The 16,152-nt window shown below is 41.5% G+C and overlaps 1 protein-coding gene across 1 annotated transcript in view; it reads right to left on the bottom strand.

Moving 5' to 3' along the window:
- Window positions 1-16,152, bottom strand: part of ESYT3 (extended synaptotagmin 3) — a 392,268-nt gene that overhangs the window by 143,944 nt on the left and 232,172 nt on the right. The window contains exon 6 of the mRNA XM_069616612.1: window positions 3,702-3,791. Coding sequence (XP_069472713.1) covers window positions 3,702-3,791 — 90 coding nt within the window. The remainder of the gene's footprint in view (window positions 1-3,701; window positions 3,792-16,152) is intronic.

Raw genomic sequence — 16,152 nt, 5'->3', positions numbered from 1 at the left:
TCAGTGGTCAGGATACACCTACAGTGGTTTCCCATAAGGTAAGCTGCCTCAACCACAAATGGCTTAGGAGCCCCTCCTCCTGTGATGTTAAAACAAAATTCTACTGAATGCCCTGTGGTCTTGTTGCATTCTACCTATTTTTCACAGCAAATAATTCCATCCTTCTAATGCTTGACCGCCCGCAACAGTGTTAGGACAGACTGCCAGCAGAACTACCCCGTCTGCTGCAAGGCCCCCCTTTCAACTTCTGTGTAAGATATTTCGCTTGACAAACTTTGTTCTGCGAAAAGGGCAGTAGGGGGGTTTCTATTGTTTCAATCAACAAATTGGGCTTAGGTCATTGTTTTTGGGTGTTTCGTGTATGCGGGTTGCTTTCAGTTGTCAGTGAAAAGGTGAGTTTAGATGTTGCTGTAAGTGGGTCTGGTTTGTTTTTTATCTAGAGGGCTAGTAGAAGTGTGTTCCATACACTGACTTGCCAACTCGCATTGCATTTATGGATGCTTTATTTAGGTCAGTGTGGTAGCTGAACGGACTGAGCACCTGGTAAGACCTACACGTCACTATCCCACCGGGGATGGCTTAGCCTGCTTTCACCCTGCTGAGGTTAATAGAATGAGTATTATTGAGCTCGCCAATAATATGTGACATTTTTTTAAAGAACATTCATGTAATAATGTGTTGGGAAAACGAACCTGTCTATTGTCCACTTCAGAGAGCATGCCATTCAGAAAAAAAGAAAAGCGTTTTGCAGCTTTTGCGCTGAGCAACTGGGGCTCAGTGGAGCTAGTCAGTTTCTTTATGTTGATTGAGCCCCTGTCCCCGAGGGCCCAAACACGCAGGGTGTGTCGGAATTTGATCCATTGTTCCACAAGTCAGTGGATTGTTTTAAGCGCAAGACTCTAAGAATTGCCTAATACTTCCAGCATAAGCAACAGTGAGTGAAAGTACTCCCAACAAAGGAAAGAGGAAAGTGAAGACACAAGAGACACTGCTCCCTCCCCATCCCATCCACATAGCTTCAGAGGTATTTTCGGACTAGTGGCAGGCAGTAGAAAGGCATCACACGAGGGAAGATGCAAGATTTCGAGAAACCTTCAAGGGTAAAAATGCATCTTAAGTGATAATAATTACAGAAAAGGGGTAATTTTACTCGTGAGTGCCCACGAGCAATTAACTTGGCTTGGAAAAAAAGACAATGCGGATAAGCCGGAGTTCCTGTGCTTAGAGGCTGGACACCGGCATGAAGTGCAATATTTATTAAAAAAAAGTACATTTTTTCTTCAACTCTCCAGAAAAATACCCCACATGGGGAACGGGAATTCCTTTTTGCCACCTTCTAAAAGCGCATTGGATAGTATACTTAAAACAAATTGAGCGCAAAAAAAACCTCCCACTTCAGGATCTGATTGAGCCACATTCAGGCCGCCCATTTGTAATCTCTGAATCGGATATATGTGCTTGAAAATTTAAATGGCATGGCTCTAGTTAATTTGAGCGCACCAGTGATTTGGGAATTTGCGCACATTGGCTGGCCTTGGACGGGTTGCAGTGTTCAGGGCATAATACATTAAAATTATGTTCCCTTGGATTGACACATTTATTTGGCCAGAGTGCAGCAAGCACACCCCCTCCAAAGATTGGGCCATGTAAAAGATGACTCAGGTGCAATGCGTTTGTCTTGGAAGCAAGACAACACATAGCAACACAGGTTCGAATCCCGGGCTTGTGCTTAGAAACCACTCGCTGGTATTAAGCATGTTATAAATGAACAATAAATAAATAAATATACCCATTCAGGGAAAATGTCGCTCATCCAGTAGCATATGTAGGCCAGGTGCTGCAAGATGGCGGTGCAGTTACTAGGCCCATCTTTAGACAGATCTGGTGCTAGGTGTTGTCTGAACATATTTGAAAACAAAAGTTATTTGGTCAAGTATGTGCATGTAAATATTAAACAAGCTGGGGTGAGAGGGAAACCCACTGTGGCCCCTGCAGTTGGCATCATTGTGGATGAATGAACCAGGCCAACAGATTCCAGCCACTTCCTTGCTCAGATCAGTCGCAGGGTACCTGCGCTCTACTCAGCGCAGATCCAGATACTCAGAATCCAACCTAGGTCGGAGTGCCTGGCCCACCTACTTCTTGCTTTAAATGGTTCAAAGAACCTAGAACTCAAATCATATACAAGTTATTTAGTCAGGGCCTTCCAATCTGGCATGGCTCTCGCTTCTGAAAGTCCCAGGTTCCTCATGCATTTGGGCTCTCCAGTGTCTCAGTCTCTTCGATGGTCTCATGGGAACCATCTCAATCCATCGCAGAAGCTTTGCGGTCCTTTACCTTCTTCAGCTCCCCAGCCTAGTTTCCTTGAGCATTCCCCAATCTTCCAGCTCTCCAGCATTGCCCTTTCGATTTTTACTGTCCTGGCAACTACCATGCACCGGGATGACTGCCGCACCCATCCTGGTTTGCCTTTGTTTTATATAGGCCTAGGCTCGATGGGGTCAGGGTCTTCTATGTCCGAAGGGTCCATCTCTGCTACATCCCAACACCTGAAAAACCTCTGCTACCATTTTCCTTGTTGGTGGTGGTCCCTCCCTCAATGCACAACTCTGCTGTGGCGGATCATGCTGTCTTCTCGTAATCTGCAGCAGTCTTCTCAATTCCGGCTTCCTTATTCATAGTAGGTACTGGCAGGGATCCCTACTGCCACATGGGATCCTGTGCAGCGGCACTGTGCTAGCACCTCTGTGCCATCACTCACTCTTGCTTCCTGCGTGGGTACCCTCCTGGGTCATAAGGACCAGTCCACCTCATGTGGCAAGCTTACCAGGGTGCAACTTGTCTGTCTCTGGTGATTCTTTGGGGGTTTGTGGCAGGGGGCAGGGGGAGTGAGTGGTCAGGTTAGGTTTCCACAGACCAACGGGACCCCACAGTGAGTGGCCCATTGGTTTGTGATTTACCCTGGAGCTTGCCTGAAGAGTAACAGCTGTGACCTTGCAGTGTCGGCACCCGTTTCCTCCAACCTTATATAAAAACCGGGGCACATATGCTTTACTACCCTGATCATCGTGACTGTGGATGGTTTTGGAAGTATGAGGGGCCCTTCAGCTCCCTCCCTGAACTGCCTCCAGGCAGCTCACTGCTCTGGCAATGGCTTTCTTGGGCTTCAGAATCCCCTCCAGACCTTGGGATGGGTGGACCGGTCAGGCTTGACTTACAGAACAGATTCAAGTTAATGGCCCGATTTACAAAGTGGTTCTCAGTGGGATTTTTCCACTGAAAAACCCATTGTGAATCAGGCCCAGTGTCTTAATTCTATTGTTGATTTTGCCTTTAAACAGTATTTTACTAGTTTATCAAAGGTCTCTTACTTATTAATTAATTCAAAGATCAAAGCAATGACTTTCCCACCAGAAACATTCAAGCAAAGCAGCGCCATATGCGTCTGAGAAGTCATGAACACAAGCAGCTGCCCTGTGATCAAAAGTCATGCACAAAACCACCATCCAGACCTGGCATTATAGCCATGCACACTGTGCCTACTGGGACTTCCAGGCCATGCTTCCAATTGGGAAACCGAAACAGCAAATCCCTGTTAGCTAAACATCCAAGACTCGCAGAAGGTGCCCCAAATAGCACGGTCCCAAGTCGACAGGTGTAACAAAGCAAGATAAGCATTCAAACAAGATGCATAGACTTACAGGCCTCTGAATAAAGAACATTGTCACAGCTCCAACGAAAGGCGCTTCTGATAGGAGAGGGGCCAACACCACTCGCAGAGTCCCGTGTATCTGAGAACAGAGCACACAAAGATTACATTTCACAATTAGAGCTGGGCACCGAAAAATGAGTAGCAACATGACTTATTTCAGCAGCAGCAGAGCAAACACATGTTCATTTTGTTCAAGCACATACGAAATGTGTGTATATGACTCTGGTGAAGTTACATACCATTATATCACACCAATGCCCACGATGTGGGCGCTGTGGAATATTTTTATCCACACCACTGCGCCACACTGCACCCCTTTGCCAATGGGGAAAGAAAACTGTAAAAAAAAAAATGGAGGAAATAACCATGTGCGTGCCAAATCTGAAAAATTGTGCATGGTGCATAAACCACCAAAAGAGATGCACACCATGCCACACACACAGGCAAGGTTGGTGTAAAAACAGGAATCGCTGCTGTCATCTGTCACTGCTGCCCTTAAATACAGTTTCCTAATCAATGGCAACCTTCAAAGTGCTATTTTGGTGCTAAATTCAGTCATTTTCTCCAGTGAATTATTGAAAGGTAAGTGTGCTGAAATCGTGGATTCTCCAGGCAGTCAGAGGAATCCAGGCCTCACGGACTAACGGCTACATCAGAAAATTAGCTGTTAAACCCAGTTTAAAAGTGTTTCTATTTCCTGATTAAAATGGCAAAAATCGCCTATGTTTATGAAGGGCTAATTCTTTAAAATGTCCAAATCCTTTATAAACTGTGCTAATGTATAGGAACCCAGTCTGGAGCAAATAAACATTTTTTCTGATCTGACAGTGCCTGGCCTGGGGAGATTCACATATCAGATTAACACCCAGTTGCTACAGGAAGGCTTAATTTATGTTAATGGTTCCCGCATAATTAAATCAAAGGAGGCCTCAGACATTTGTCGCCTAGCTGACCCAAGGACAAAGGAAGGCTTGGACACTCATCTTCCTAAAGGAGGGGCTGGATGTGGAGGAGGTTTCTAAGTGAACTTCAAAGGACTGGCCATTTGCTCACTTGGAAGTAAGAAAAATAAACCTGGACTGGATTTTGAACAGAAATTACTTGTTTTTACCTCAGAACTTTATGACATTTAACATGACAGCCAGAATTAGTAGACAAGTGAAAAATACAAACTTATAAATCTGAACTAGACAGTTGAAGATGTGGTAGGAGTTCTTACTAGATAAGGAACCAAAGATACACTAAAACACGGATTGTGGCAAAACTATTAATGTTGCAAGCTTAAAATTGTATGTACATGATTCCCTGATCAGCACCCAGAGATGTATCAAATTAGAAATGATTAATCCAAAGTGTTATGGGTGAAATTGATAAAAATCCATAGAATGACCAATACAGCTCTCACAACGATGGGAAGTGAATGTAAATGTAGATAATGGAGTATAAAGTATATGTGTACAATTTTATGAGGGTACATAATGGTAGAAATGTATATTTGTGAAAAAGTATGTTTTGGGTAAAATTCCAGGTGGGAGTTCCTAAATCCTGTCATAAGATGACAGCTCTGTTTAGACTGCCAACCAGGACAAGGCACACGCCAGTAGCCACTCATAGACATGGGGTGTGTTTTTAAGTTCCGCCCACACCATAAACTGGGGGTTGGCATTTGTAATGTATAAATATAGAAGTTTCACTACACAAAAGACACTGCTTCCAGAACACACTGATTCCAGAACACACTGATTCCAGAACACACTGATTCCAGAACCCATCGAGATGTCCGCGCAGCACCTTATTTCAACTTGTAGCTGACCCCAGAATACCTTGAAAGATACAGATTTATTTGCAGAATCCAGACTCTAGCATTACAAAATTATTGCTAGCCTGACCCAATTGCAAACATCCCAAACTTGAAGGGATTTAATTCTGATTCAGCTTGGCTTGCTACCAAGAAGGCTGCCCTGCTGAAAATTTGCATCCTGCTATCTACCGTGTCCAGTAAACAGAAGGGGCCCTTCAAATCCAGTTTGAGGTGCAGTCCAAATTGACCAGAACCGCCTTGCTGATCCATCCCGCTAGAGGTGCCCTGTTGCCGGTAGACCAGATCAAATTCATTGACCAAAGCTGACGGTCCAATTAAATAACTTCTTCTGTAAATACTAATAGGAAGAACAGTGACCCATGATATATTTGCATTGTACTATCCCTATCTCAAGGCCATCCCATCTGTAATTCAGAACTCCAGTATTGTTGGAATCCTTCTTGCGCCGATTGTCTCACCTGTGTTTCAAAACCATAACTCCACAGTGATTCTGAATAACTAAAGTAAACCCCAGGAAGAAGTAGAGTATCCACAACAGGGCGGGTTACGCTGATCACGTGACTAAGATCCATCTGTGGTATTCTCTTTTTCATAGTCATAATATAGTGTAATCAAACCCATATGTCATTTTTCAAAAGCGCATTTCTGTTTTCATTTTCGCGCCTATTTTGTAAAAATGCCTCTCACTAAAACCTTTATAAGTCCTTCAGTTTTAAGGATGGAAACGCAATTTCAACTCTTACTGATACCCAACATCCTTCGCTACATCCACAACTAAATATTGCGGAACAGTGCATTTGACCCGTTTTTCTTCAATATCTCATAGTAAAAGTTTGCTGTGAATTTGCAAAATTCTTAAATTTACCCGTGCCATTTCCCTATTTCAAAGTGCTTTTTCCATCCCATCCTAATCTCAAGGGAGGATTGCCTATAACTCTAGAAATTGCATTTCATTCCTGAAAACCGGATGATTACTCACATTGGTGTAGGATTGCTCATTTGTATTTAAACAAAACTTTGCAGGGGGAACATTAACCTAAACACTATCTGTGTGCAAAACAAGACTGTTCTTTTTCCCTGTGTTTTCTATTTGGCCTCCTTATAAGTGAATTGAATTGCTTGACTTATATTTCTGAATTGTATCGTCACCCTTTGGGTGATTGCTGCCCCATATATATATATCTATATTAAACCTATGTGTGATTGAATAAATAAATCTTTACAAACTAGCCTGATTCCTGGTTCAGTGTGACCTGGGGGGTATTTTGAAAAGGGTGTGATATGAGTGGTATATCATTCAGAATATTAATCCTATAGACAAAAATAAAATAAGGGTTTCATTTGTGCACTACATGCTAGGCGAGACCTGGGTGTGTGCCTGATTGAAATCCCTTACAGCGCGAGCGGGCGGGCTATTGGCACATGGTTTGGGAATGCCCCAGAATCATCGCATATTGGAGGGAGTACAGGCCCATACATATACTCTGCTGAAAAGTAAATTCTATTTCCAAGTCTGTCCAATGAGCATTCCACTAATCAATCTCTATCACAAATAATTAGGGCTGATGCATGGCAAAATTAATATAAATACATACATAAATCAAAAATAAACAATTCAAAAAGTACAATTTGTTTTACAAGTCAAAAATAATAAACATTACCGACCAGCATTTGGAACAGAAATGTGTTCCACAGCAGGGAGAAATGAACAAATCCAGAAAGAATATATATAAAATACATATAGAGAAAACCATCATGTATCTGAGCAAATTTCATCTAGATATTCTCCATCCTATTATGTGATATACTACACTTCCACCCATGGGGTTATATAGAGCCGGCTAAGGCACTGCACATTCCTGTGTCCAACACCAAGCGGAACCTCCAAAGTATCACCCATAGATCTACTAATGTGTGAAATGACATGCAACTCAAACTATTCACTAAGTTGGTCCAAAACCTCGCATTCTCAAATCTTACCTAAGCTTGACTGTAATCACATCATCCACAGTACTCCAATTCTCCTTAGGAACAACATTCGATTTCCTCCAGGGAGGTGGAGGGACCTATTGGGGTGGGTTGAAGTAAAAGGGTGGGGTGCCTTAAAGAACCTGGAGTATTGCAAAAGGGCTCGACATACAGTGCAGAGATGTATTGGACGTTCTGGCAATGCTACAAGTTTTTGTTTTTAGCATGTTTGTAACCAGAAAATTAATAAAAAAGATGTAATAAAATGTTTTTTTTTTTTTTAAAGGAAGCACAACTGAGTGAAGATCAGTCAACTGGATTTGGAAAAGCTTTAAATTTGGGTGTGCTGAGAGGAAAGATGGGATCGGCGAGAGGTTTAAGAGGAAATAAGTGGTTTGCGTGTGTAAACCCCGTTAGACCGCCGAGCGTATTCAGCTCGGCTAAAAGGCAGCTGGAAAATAAAGCAAAAGCAATGCATACCTTCTAAGTTGGGCAAACGCTGTTGCTTCTTGCCACACGCCCCTCCTCCCCCAACCCGTTGCCTTCTGCGACTTGGAGTTTCATTGAATTCATGAGTCTGGGCCAAGAAATCCCAGCATGCAAGTACTGATGGCTAAAAAAATCTGAACTGGCTGTGCGCATCCCACGTGAAATGGCTAGCCCCATGGAGTTCCAAAATGTCTGAATTCAGATGTTCACCCTGCAGTCAGAGGCGTGGTTTAACCTGCGAGCACTTGAGACACCGAGGTGTTCATATAGTGCGCAGTCGTGCGGCACTGTAGCCTAGTAAATGCGCATGAACATTTAGTGGCCGTACAAGGAGGAAAGGCTAGCCAAGGAGATGGCAATTGGCGTCCTTCTGGTGGCACTCACACTTCTGCAGGAGGGTCTTAACCCACTGTGCTAACTTAGCTGCACTATACAATTCATCTAATTGAAAAAAAGTGGCCTCAACAATCTGCTGTAAATTTCATGGCCTGCACAGCTGCCCAAGGAAAGTTATGCAGGCAAAAAAAATAGGTGTGGAACTTACAGCACGTGTCATCACCATTTACAAACTCAGCAGAAACTCAGTGTTCTCTGCCGTGATCTCAAATCCTGCATCTCAGCAAGCCATGTCCCACACTTATTTCCTCCCCCAACCATTAAAACACCTAAAAAAATAAGTGCGTCTCTCAATCTCTCCACGCTGTGGCGCTAGACGCAAAGCACACTGCCCGCCATAAGCAAGGTTTAGCCTAACGCAACATTTAGCATGGTCTATCGTCTTGTGGTGTATGCACTGAATGGGTCTTCACGGTGGGGCCCAGTGCACAGTGACTTACTGGCAGTGTACAGCTCATTCACGCCTGTCGACATTCATAGCCTGAGCATTGGAAGTGAAGACGAATGGGCAGGAATCTTGAACAAAGGGATCAGCCTTGTGACCTGGGTCCAAATCTTATATAAACTGTGTGACCTGTAATGGCCTACAATTAAAACACACCGATTGAAACATGCACTATTTATTGTTAAACAGCTAGGCAGCGGACACAAAAAACAAAAAAGGTATAAAATAAGGGGTACACTACAAGAAAACCCTGAAGGAGCTAGCTTTGAACCTCTCTGCCGGAACTCGAGATTTGTGTGGTGGTGTTTTCTTGCGTGCAATGACGCCACCTGCCAGGCGGCTGCGATTATTCAAGGTCATTGCTGTGGTAATGGTCTCCCTGTGGCTGCTTTGGGTAGTCCACAGACTGCCCTTCCCCCACAGCAGTGACGCCTTCAAATTGGTGGGACGCAGTGAGGTAATCCCAGCCATCCGTGGCTAGCAAAACGCCTTTGGTTACCCGGAACCCGGTACAAATTAATAACATTGATAGAGTTGCGGGGGTGCAGAGGGGGGTGGGTTGCGGGTAAGAGGTTCAAGCATTGGCTGTCTGGCACTAGATGAGGGATAGACAGACTGGATAGGTCTATAATTAAAAAACAAATAGGAGGACATTGGTGTGTGCAAAACATTCCACCAAGTAGCAATGATTAGGCTCACACTCCATTGGCTCACTAACGAAAAAAAATAAAAAAATAAACAGCGTGTAATGCTAGGAATGCACGCATGAGCAAGTCTTTACATTAATGGCCAATAGGTTGGAGAATAAAAAGGAAAAAATGCATTGGTTGTCTAAATTGACGGCCATCCATACATGTGGAGAAGCTACAGTGAGTCTTCCTTTTTTATTTTTTTTTTATTTGATTTAGTTGTTAGTACAACTTTACTAATTTTTTTTTTCACTTTTTACAGATGAACAAATAAAATCAACATTAAGTTACAACATTTTAAATTTCACACCATATTTCATCATAGGATCATCTAATATGTGATAGTACATAAGTTAAAATCCATGACAACAAATGTAATAAAACACTTGTGCATATATGACATATGACACTTTTTACATAGTTTTGAATGTTGAGATGTCAAGCGCTTCATGTGACGTAAGTATATAAAGAAGGAACTTCTTAGTTACTAGGGAATCACCTTATTTTAATTATTTTTGTTGTTATTTGCAAGCTTTACCACAAACGGAAAGGCCAAATCAAGCAATCACATTGTCGCGATTCTAACTAAAATCTTTCTGGAGCTAAAAATCTCATGCCATATTTCATTAAGCGTGTGATCAGCAAGATTCCAGGCTAAGCATTCAGCTATTTTTAGACGTTGAGGTTCAAAGGCTTCACACTGCACGATAATGTGTTCCAAAGTTTCAGGAATCGTTCCATTAGAACAGAATCGACAATAACTTAGCTCTTTAGTTATGAGTCCTCGTCTTAGCAAAATTTCGTTGACAGGCCATAAATTTAATCGAAATCGTAGTATTTTTTGTCTCAGGCTCCAAGATGGACATCTAACTAAATAGTCTGCCATTCTTCGGTATTCTTTATGACCAAATAACAACCTGTTAAAATCTTTTAATTTAGAACATTTGTCTTGGGTCATAATCCAATCAGCTTGGAAATTTTTGGTTTTTGCCCGGTTCGGATTGGTGAGTAATATGTCGATAGAAATATTTGCCTCCACAAGGGCATCCAATACATGGGTTCTCCATTTTAATGGAAAAGAGTGAGATGATGTTAGAAGATACTTTGCTAAGATGGCTAGACAATCTTGTTTGAATAGACCCATTATGCATTTTCTTAGCAGAACACACATTTTCCAAGTAACCAATGATTGGATTGATAACAGACCAAGTTCAAACCTAAGCAACAGACTAGGGGTGCCATTTGGTAAATTAAAGATGGTTTTCCAGAATTTAGCTTCTAATTTGATTAGACAGTTGGAAGACCTGGGTAACAAAGATTCTGAGCCATATGTAATTATAGGTAATACTTTCTGCTGATAAAACCTCATTACCGGTATGCAGGAAAATTTTCCAAATCTAGCATGAATTATTCTTGCTTGGGAAATAAGTCCTGTCAATTTGGATTGAAGCTTTATCTCGATTGTCTTTTCAGATACTAGTTTGTTAAAGTCTACGCCTAGGTATTTATACTCAGTAACTACTTGAAGTTTCTTGTCACATATTGTCCACTGGAACTTATTATGTGAATGAGTTGGGTGCTTTCCAAGAGTGACAATTTGAGTCTTGGTCTCATTTATTGTGAGGTTATTTTCCGCAACATAAACCTCGAGAGCAGTCAGCATTTTTTGAAGACCAGAAGGAGTTTGAGATAGCAGGATTAAATCATCCGCATATAGAAGCCAGGGAACTACGTGATCACCCAGCTTCGGAAGATCTGATTGAGTTCGCATGAAATCATCAGCCATGTCAAGTAAAAAAAGGTTAAATAAGGTGGATGCAAGAATGCACCCTTGCTTCAGGCCTCTTGCAGTCGAAATAGATTTGGAAAGTAAGCCCTCCATGTTTAATTTAACTTGTACGGAGGTGTTAGAGTGTAACAGCATCACAATTCTTATCAAGTTTTCCGGACAGCTATATCGCACCAATTTCTGAGTTAGCAGCACTCTGTCCACTGAATCGAAAGCCATGCGAAAGTCCACAAATGCTATATAAAGTGGTTGCTTCCGCACGGCATACGAACATTTGATGGCATTGAGAATAGTTAAATTAATGGCCGTGCCCATGCCCGAAACAAACCCAGTTTGAAAAGGGTCTCTTCGTTTAAACTGTAGTGACCAGTTGTTTAATTCTCGCAATATCAGCCTACAGAAAATTTTTCCAGAGACATCAAGGAGGGCAATGGGTCGATAACTCAACGGGTCTTGCCTGTTGCCTTTTTTGAAGATGGGAACGATGATCGATTGTGTCCATGATGACGGAATTTTTTGATGACTGATAAGTTGGAAAAGAGAGAATAGAATCGGCGCCCATAGGTCAATGTTCTTTTTTAAGATGGCATTAGATAGACCGTCTGGGCCGGGGGCTCGGGACATACTGGCTTTGGTGATAAAATGATAGATATCATCCTCGTTAAATTCAAAAGAAAACAGAGTGGAGGTCATATACACATTTTCATTTGCAGTTGGCGCTGCATACAAATTTTTAAAATGTAGGCACCAATCAGATTCTGAAACACCATTAATGTGTGAAGATAGTTGGGACGAGGTGGTTACTGAATTTAGTAGTTGCCAAAGCTGTGCCGTGTTTTTATTTTTAATTTCAGTTAACATGAGTTCTCCATCATTCTGATGTTTGGTCATTTTGTATTCTTTTAACCAATTTTTATAGCTGGTTTTGATGGATTTCATGGCTTGTGTTTTTACATGTGATGGTAACTTCATGGCTTCTCTTTTTTGTGATCTGAATGCTGTTTTCCGAGTGCGAACTATGTTATCAGAGATTTTACTTATTTTGGTATTGATGCTTTGTTGGGAGGCATATAGTTGCATCAGGCTAAACGGAGATATTTTATTTGGTTCAGAAGATGACTCACATGATTTATAAGATTGTAGATGGTCATAATATGAAATTAGAGATTCATGTGACCATTTCAGTCGATTTAAAGAATTATTAATTTCATATTGACCTTTAAGTAGATGTCTTGGTGCAGTTGAAGTGAGGTGTAGGTTGATCTTAAAGGTTAATGGTCGATGATCGCTGTATTGTAATGTTTTGACAGCAAAGTTGTTTGAATGTGCAAACAAACTTCTCGAAACAAATATATAATCAATGATAGCGGATTGTTTTTCCCTAAACCAAGTGTCATGAGGAGGTGAGTCAGCCACGCTCGTACCATTTAGCATGATTAAGTCCCAAGATTTCATAAATTTGTTCCACATGCATATACGTTCATTATCTTTCACTTTTTTCTTATTTACAAGTTGTAAATTTAGATCACCAGCAATGATCAAATGAATAGTTTCATATTTCAGCCTAGCATTCTCCAAAGCAGACGTTGAACTGAGCAGATGTTATGCCTATGGGATTCCAATAAATATTAAGGCATGCAATCTTAATCAGGCTGATAGTGACGTAAGAGCATTGTATGTATGCATTCGATGAAGGTATAAAACAGAGCTGAATGTCTACTAAAGATAGCTGGATTAAGCAACACATCATAATTATTCCACGTTGGTGTAATGGAGAGCCATGTTTCTTGCAAGAAAATTAGATCATAATCACCCAATATGCTCTCCTTGTTGTTGATTAAATGATTAAACCCTCGTGTGTTCCAGCTCAAAACTGCTAGCTCTACAAACTCTTCATTATTAGCTAGTTATACTCTAGTCATATAATTTTGAGCATTATACATGTTTTTTGTAGGGTCAGCAGGAGTTCTTGGGATGTAAGATTCAAATCTGGGTGTTGGTTTCAGGCAAGATTTAATTTGTTTTTGATTGTTTCCGTTACGAGTGAGTAGAAATCCCAAGTTAGATAAGTCCTGTCGCGCAGCCCAAATGATGTTATGGATTACTAGTGACCGGGACCATATCAGGACTGTGGTGTTATCATCTGCGATTGGAAATTCAATTTGATCAAGATCGTGTGACTGAATTTCTTGTAATGATTTCACATCACCAAAAAGTCTTAGGATGCTTTGACGATTCATATTATATGACAAACCTAAGTCCCGTCGACACGAAAGTGACACGGAATGCCTGTTCTCCTCTTTTACTAATCGGGTGTTAGATAGCATTGATGTTATGCCTAGGGAAGATTTTATATTTGGAACAGATTGCGGGCTTGTCCATTGTCTTTCATTTGCTTGTTTTGAGGAAGATACCGTCTGTGATCTAGCATTGAGTTGCCACAGACGCGCAATAGAATCTCTGATTTCGTTTAGATCTGTTTGTAATAGATTATTATTGGTGGTGTGGATTTGGCTCTTGTTTTCAACACCGGAAAAAACGAGCTCAGCAAACGATACTCGCTTTCCTGGAATATTTGTTGTTGCACTCGTCTTTGACAATGTGTCAGAATGAGTCGCAGTAGAGCATTTGGCAGGGCCATTCGTTATAATTGGGAAGATTGGTGGTTCAAACGTTCGAGACTCGAGATACGAATCGATTTCATGTCTTAAGGCCTTTCTTGAATCTGCTAAATCTTTGACAACCTCATTGTTCTCTATTTTCTGATCACCACCGATGACTGGCATGGGATTCATACTCGCATCAGGGTTTTTATCATGAGCAGACTTCTGTTTTTCAGCCAATTTGATGAGTTCATCTAGTGGGGGATGGTCTGCAATTTTTTTTGACAATTGAATAGAATCTGCTTGTTTATTTTTTTTCCTTAAATTAGCTAACGCAGCATATTTTTTCGTTATAAGGCTCGCAGCCGCTGTCGATCTCAAATTTACTTTAGCAAGAGTGTTAATAAATTGTTTAGTGTAAGAGTTTCCTGATGTCTTCGCAGATTTTTCATTTTTTGTCTTTTTTATTTGGTCTGAGGGTTTATTACAGTTCTTCTTTTTTGACTTGATTATGGCTTCATTGGCCACTTTCATGTCGAAAACAGAATACGTGGGTTGGGGTTTTTGTCCACAGTCTGACCTTTGTTCTCCTTGTGAAAGCGGGCAGTTCACGTGCTGATATGTGGAGGTAGCTGTTACAATTTTTTCTTTTATAATACCTTCAACAAACGGAATGTCCGAGTTAGCCTTTTGTTGATAATTTAACATTTGGGGAGGGAGATATGTTTGTGAATCCAGAATCACTTCTAGGATTTCACAGTCAAGGTCTTCAAGTGTTTGGGTAGAAGCACAAATTCCTCTCATGTTGGTTTTTAGATTTTCATCTTGTTTCTGAGTCAAATGCTGTGTTGTTTCATTTTGATGATCAATAATGTGAATCAATTTATTATAGATGTCATTGTGCCTGGAGTTGGCAACTAAGTTGCGTTTCTTTTGATCTATTTCCATGGCTTTGATATTCTCAGTCACATTTTTCAATGAACTATCAACAGTTTCAAAGAGTTTCGCAAGAGCCATAAGGGCGATGTTCATAACTTCTAATGTTAACGTTGTAGATTGAGGAATTTAATACTTTTTCCGAGCTCAGAGGAGCGTTATTTAGCCTCCGTGGGGTTGGAGGCATATAAGAGATGTCTAGCGTGGATATGCTGTTTTCCGATTGTTTAAACATCTCAGGAGAATTAGATAAATTAGATTTGGTTACTCTAATCGAGGTACTCATATTGTTGGTATCTGTGATGTCTGTAATTTCCTTTGAGAAGCCATTCATATTGGGGGCTACTACAACTGGGACACCTAAGGAAACATTTTCTAATAACATACTATCAGAAAGTGGGATAGGCATTTCTGACAAAGTGATATTTCCCTCTGCATGCTTTGGAGAATCTGACATAGGCATAGTGTTTTTAATTGAACACATTATGGAATCGGCTGGCACACATACAGCAGTTTCAGCAATAGTGCTTTGTGAACCAACCTTGGCCATGCACACTACCGAATCAGTCGGCAGACTTACATTAGATGGTAAAACCAGCGGCACAGATGCAGCAGGAATCAGATTTGCAGCAGGTTTACTTTTCACTCCAAATCCATAATTCCGTATATCAACATTGCGTTTATTGGGCGTTTTCAGCTTTTCCTTTGGATTCATTTTACTTTTAGATAGTGGTTGCTTAGGAGTTGAACATAACTTTTTTGTCACCTTTGTAAAGGGTCGTTCCTGTGGGAGCGCCTGGGATTCTGACATAATCCGTTGGCGTATGTCACACGGCATCTCCGTTGTGAGACGATATGGTTCGCTAGGTTTGCGAATCATTTAAATCCACACACTACAGACAGATGGAAAAGTTTGGAAAGGGGGAAAGGAGGAAAAAAGTGAAAAAAAAAAAAAATAATAAAAAGAGAAAAGAAAAAGGCGAGTATGTAGAATAGGAGAACCCGTTTCGCCCCGGACGCCGCGGCAAAGCGGGACTTCACGGGGCTATCCAGCCGCAGGGTAAGGAACGCCCGACAGCTTAAGGAGCTGCCAGAGTCCGTCTCTCCCCCCCTTACCCTTGTGGTAAATGAGGGCTTATGTAGCTAACTGAACAGAACAAAGTACCTCTGAACTGAATTACTCACTGCACACGAACACGGCCACAGCCGAACAGCAAAACAGCGTCTCCAGCCCTTACTGCCTCCAGGGCTTAACGCCGCAAGGGTGGTTGGGCCAGCACTAAATGCGGGCTGTGAGTCACGT

The sequence above is a fragment of the Ambystoma mexicanum genome, chromosome 9, assembly GCF_040938575.1.
Source record: "Ambystoma mexicanum isolate Mex_15411 chromosome 9, UKY_AmexF1_1, whole genome shotgun sequence".
Taxonomy (NCBI): domain Eukaryota; kingdom Metazoa; phylum Chordata; class Amphibia; order Caudata; family Ambystomatidae; genus Ambystoma; species Ambystoma mexicanum.
Note: the sequence above shows the minus strand (reverse complement) of the source record. Positions and strands in the feature narration are given on the sequence as shown.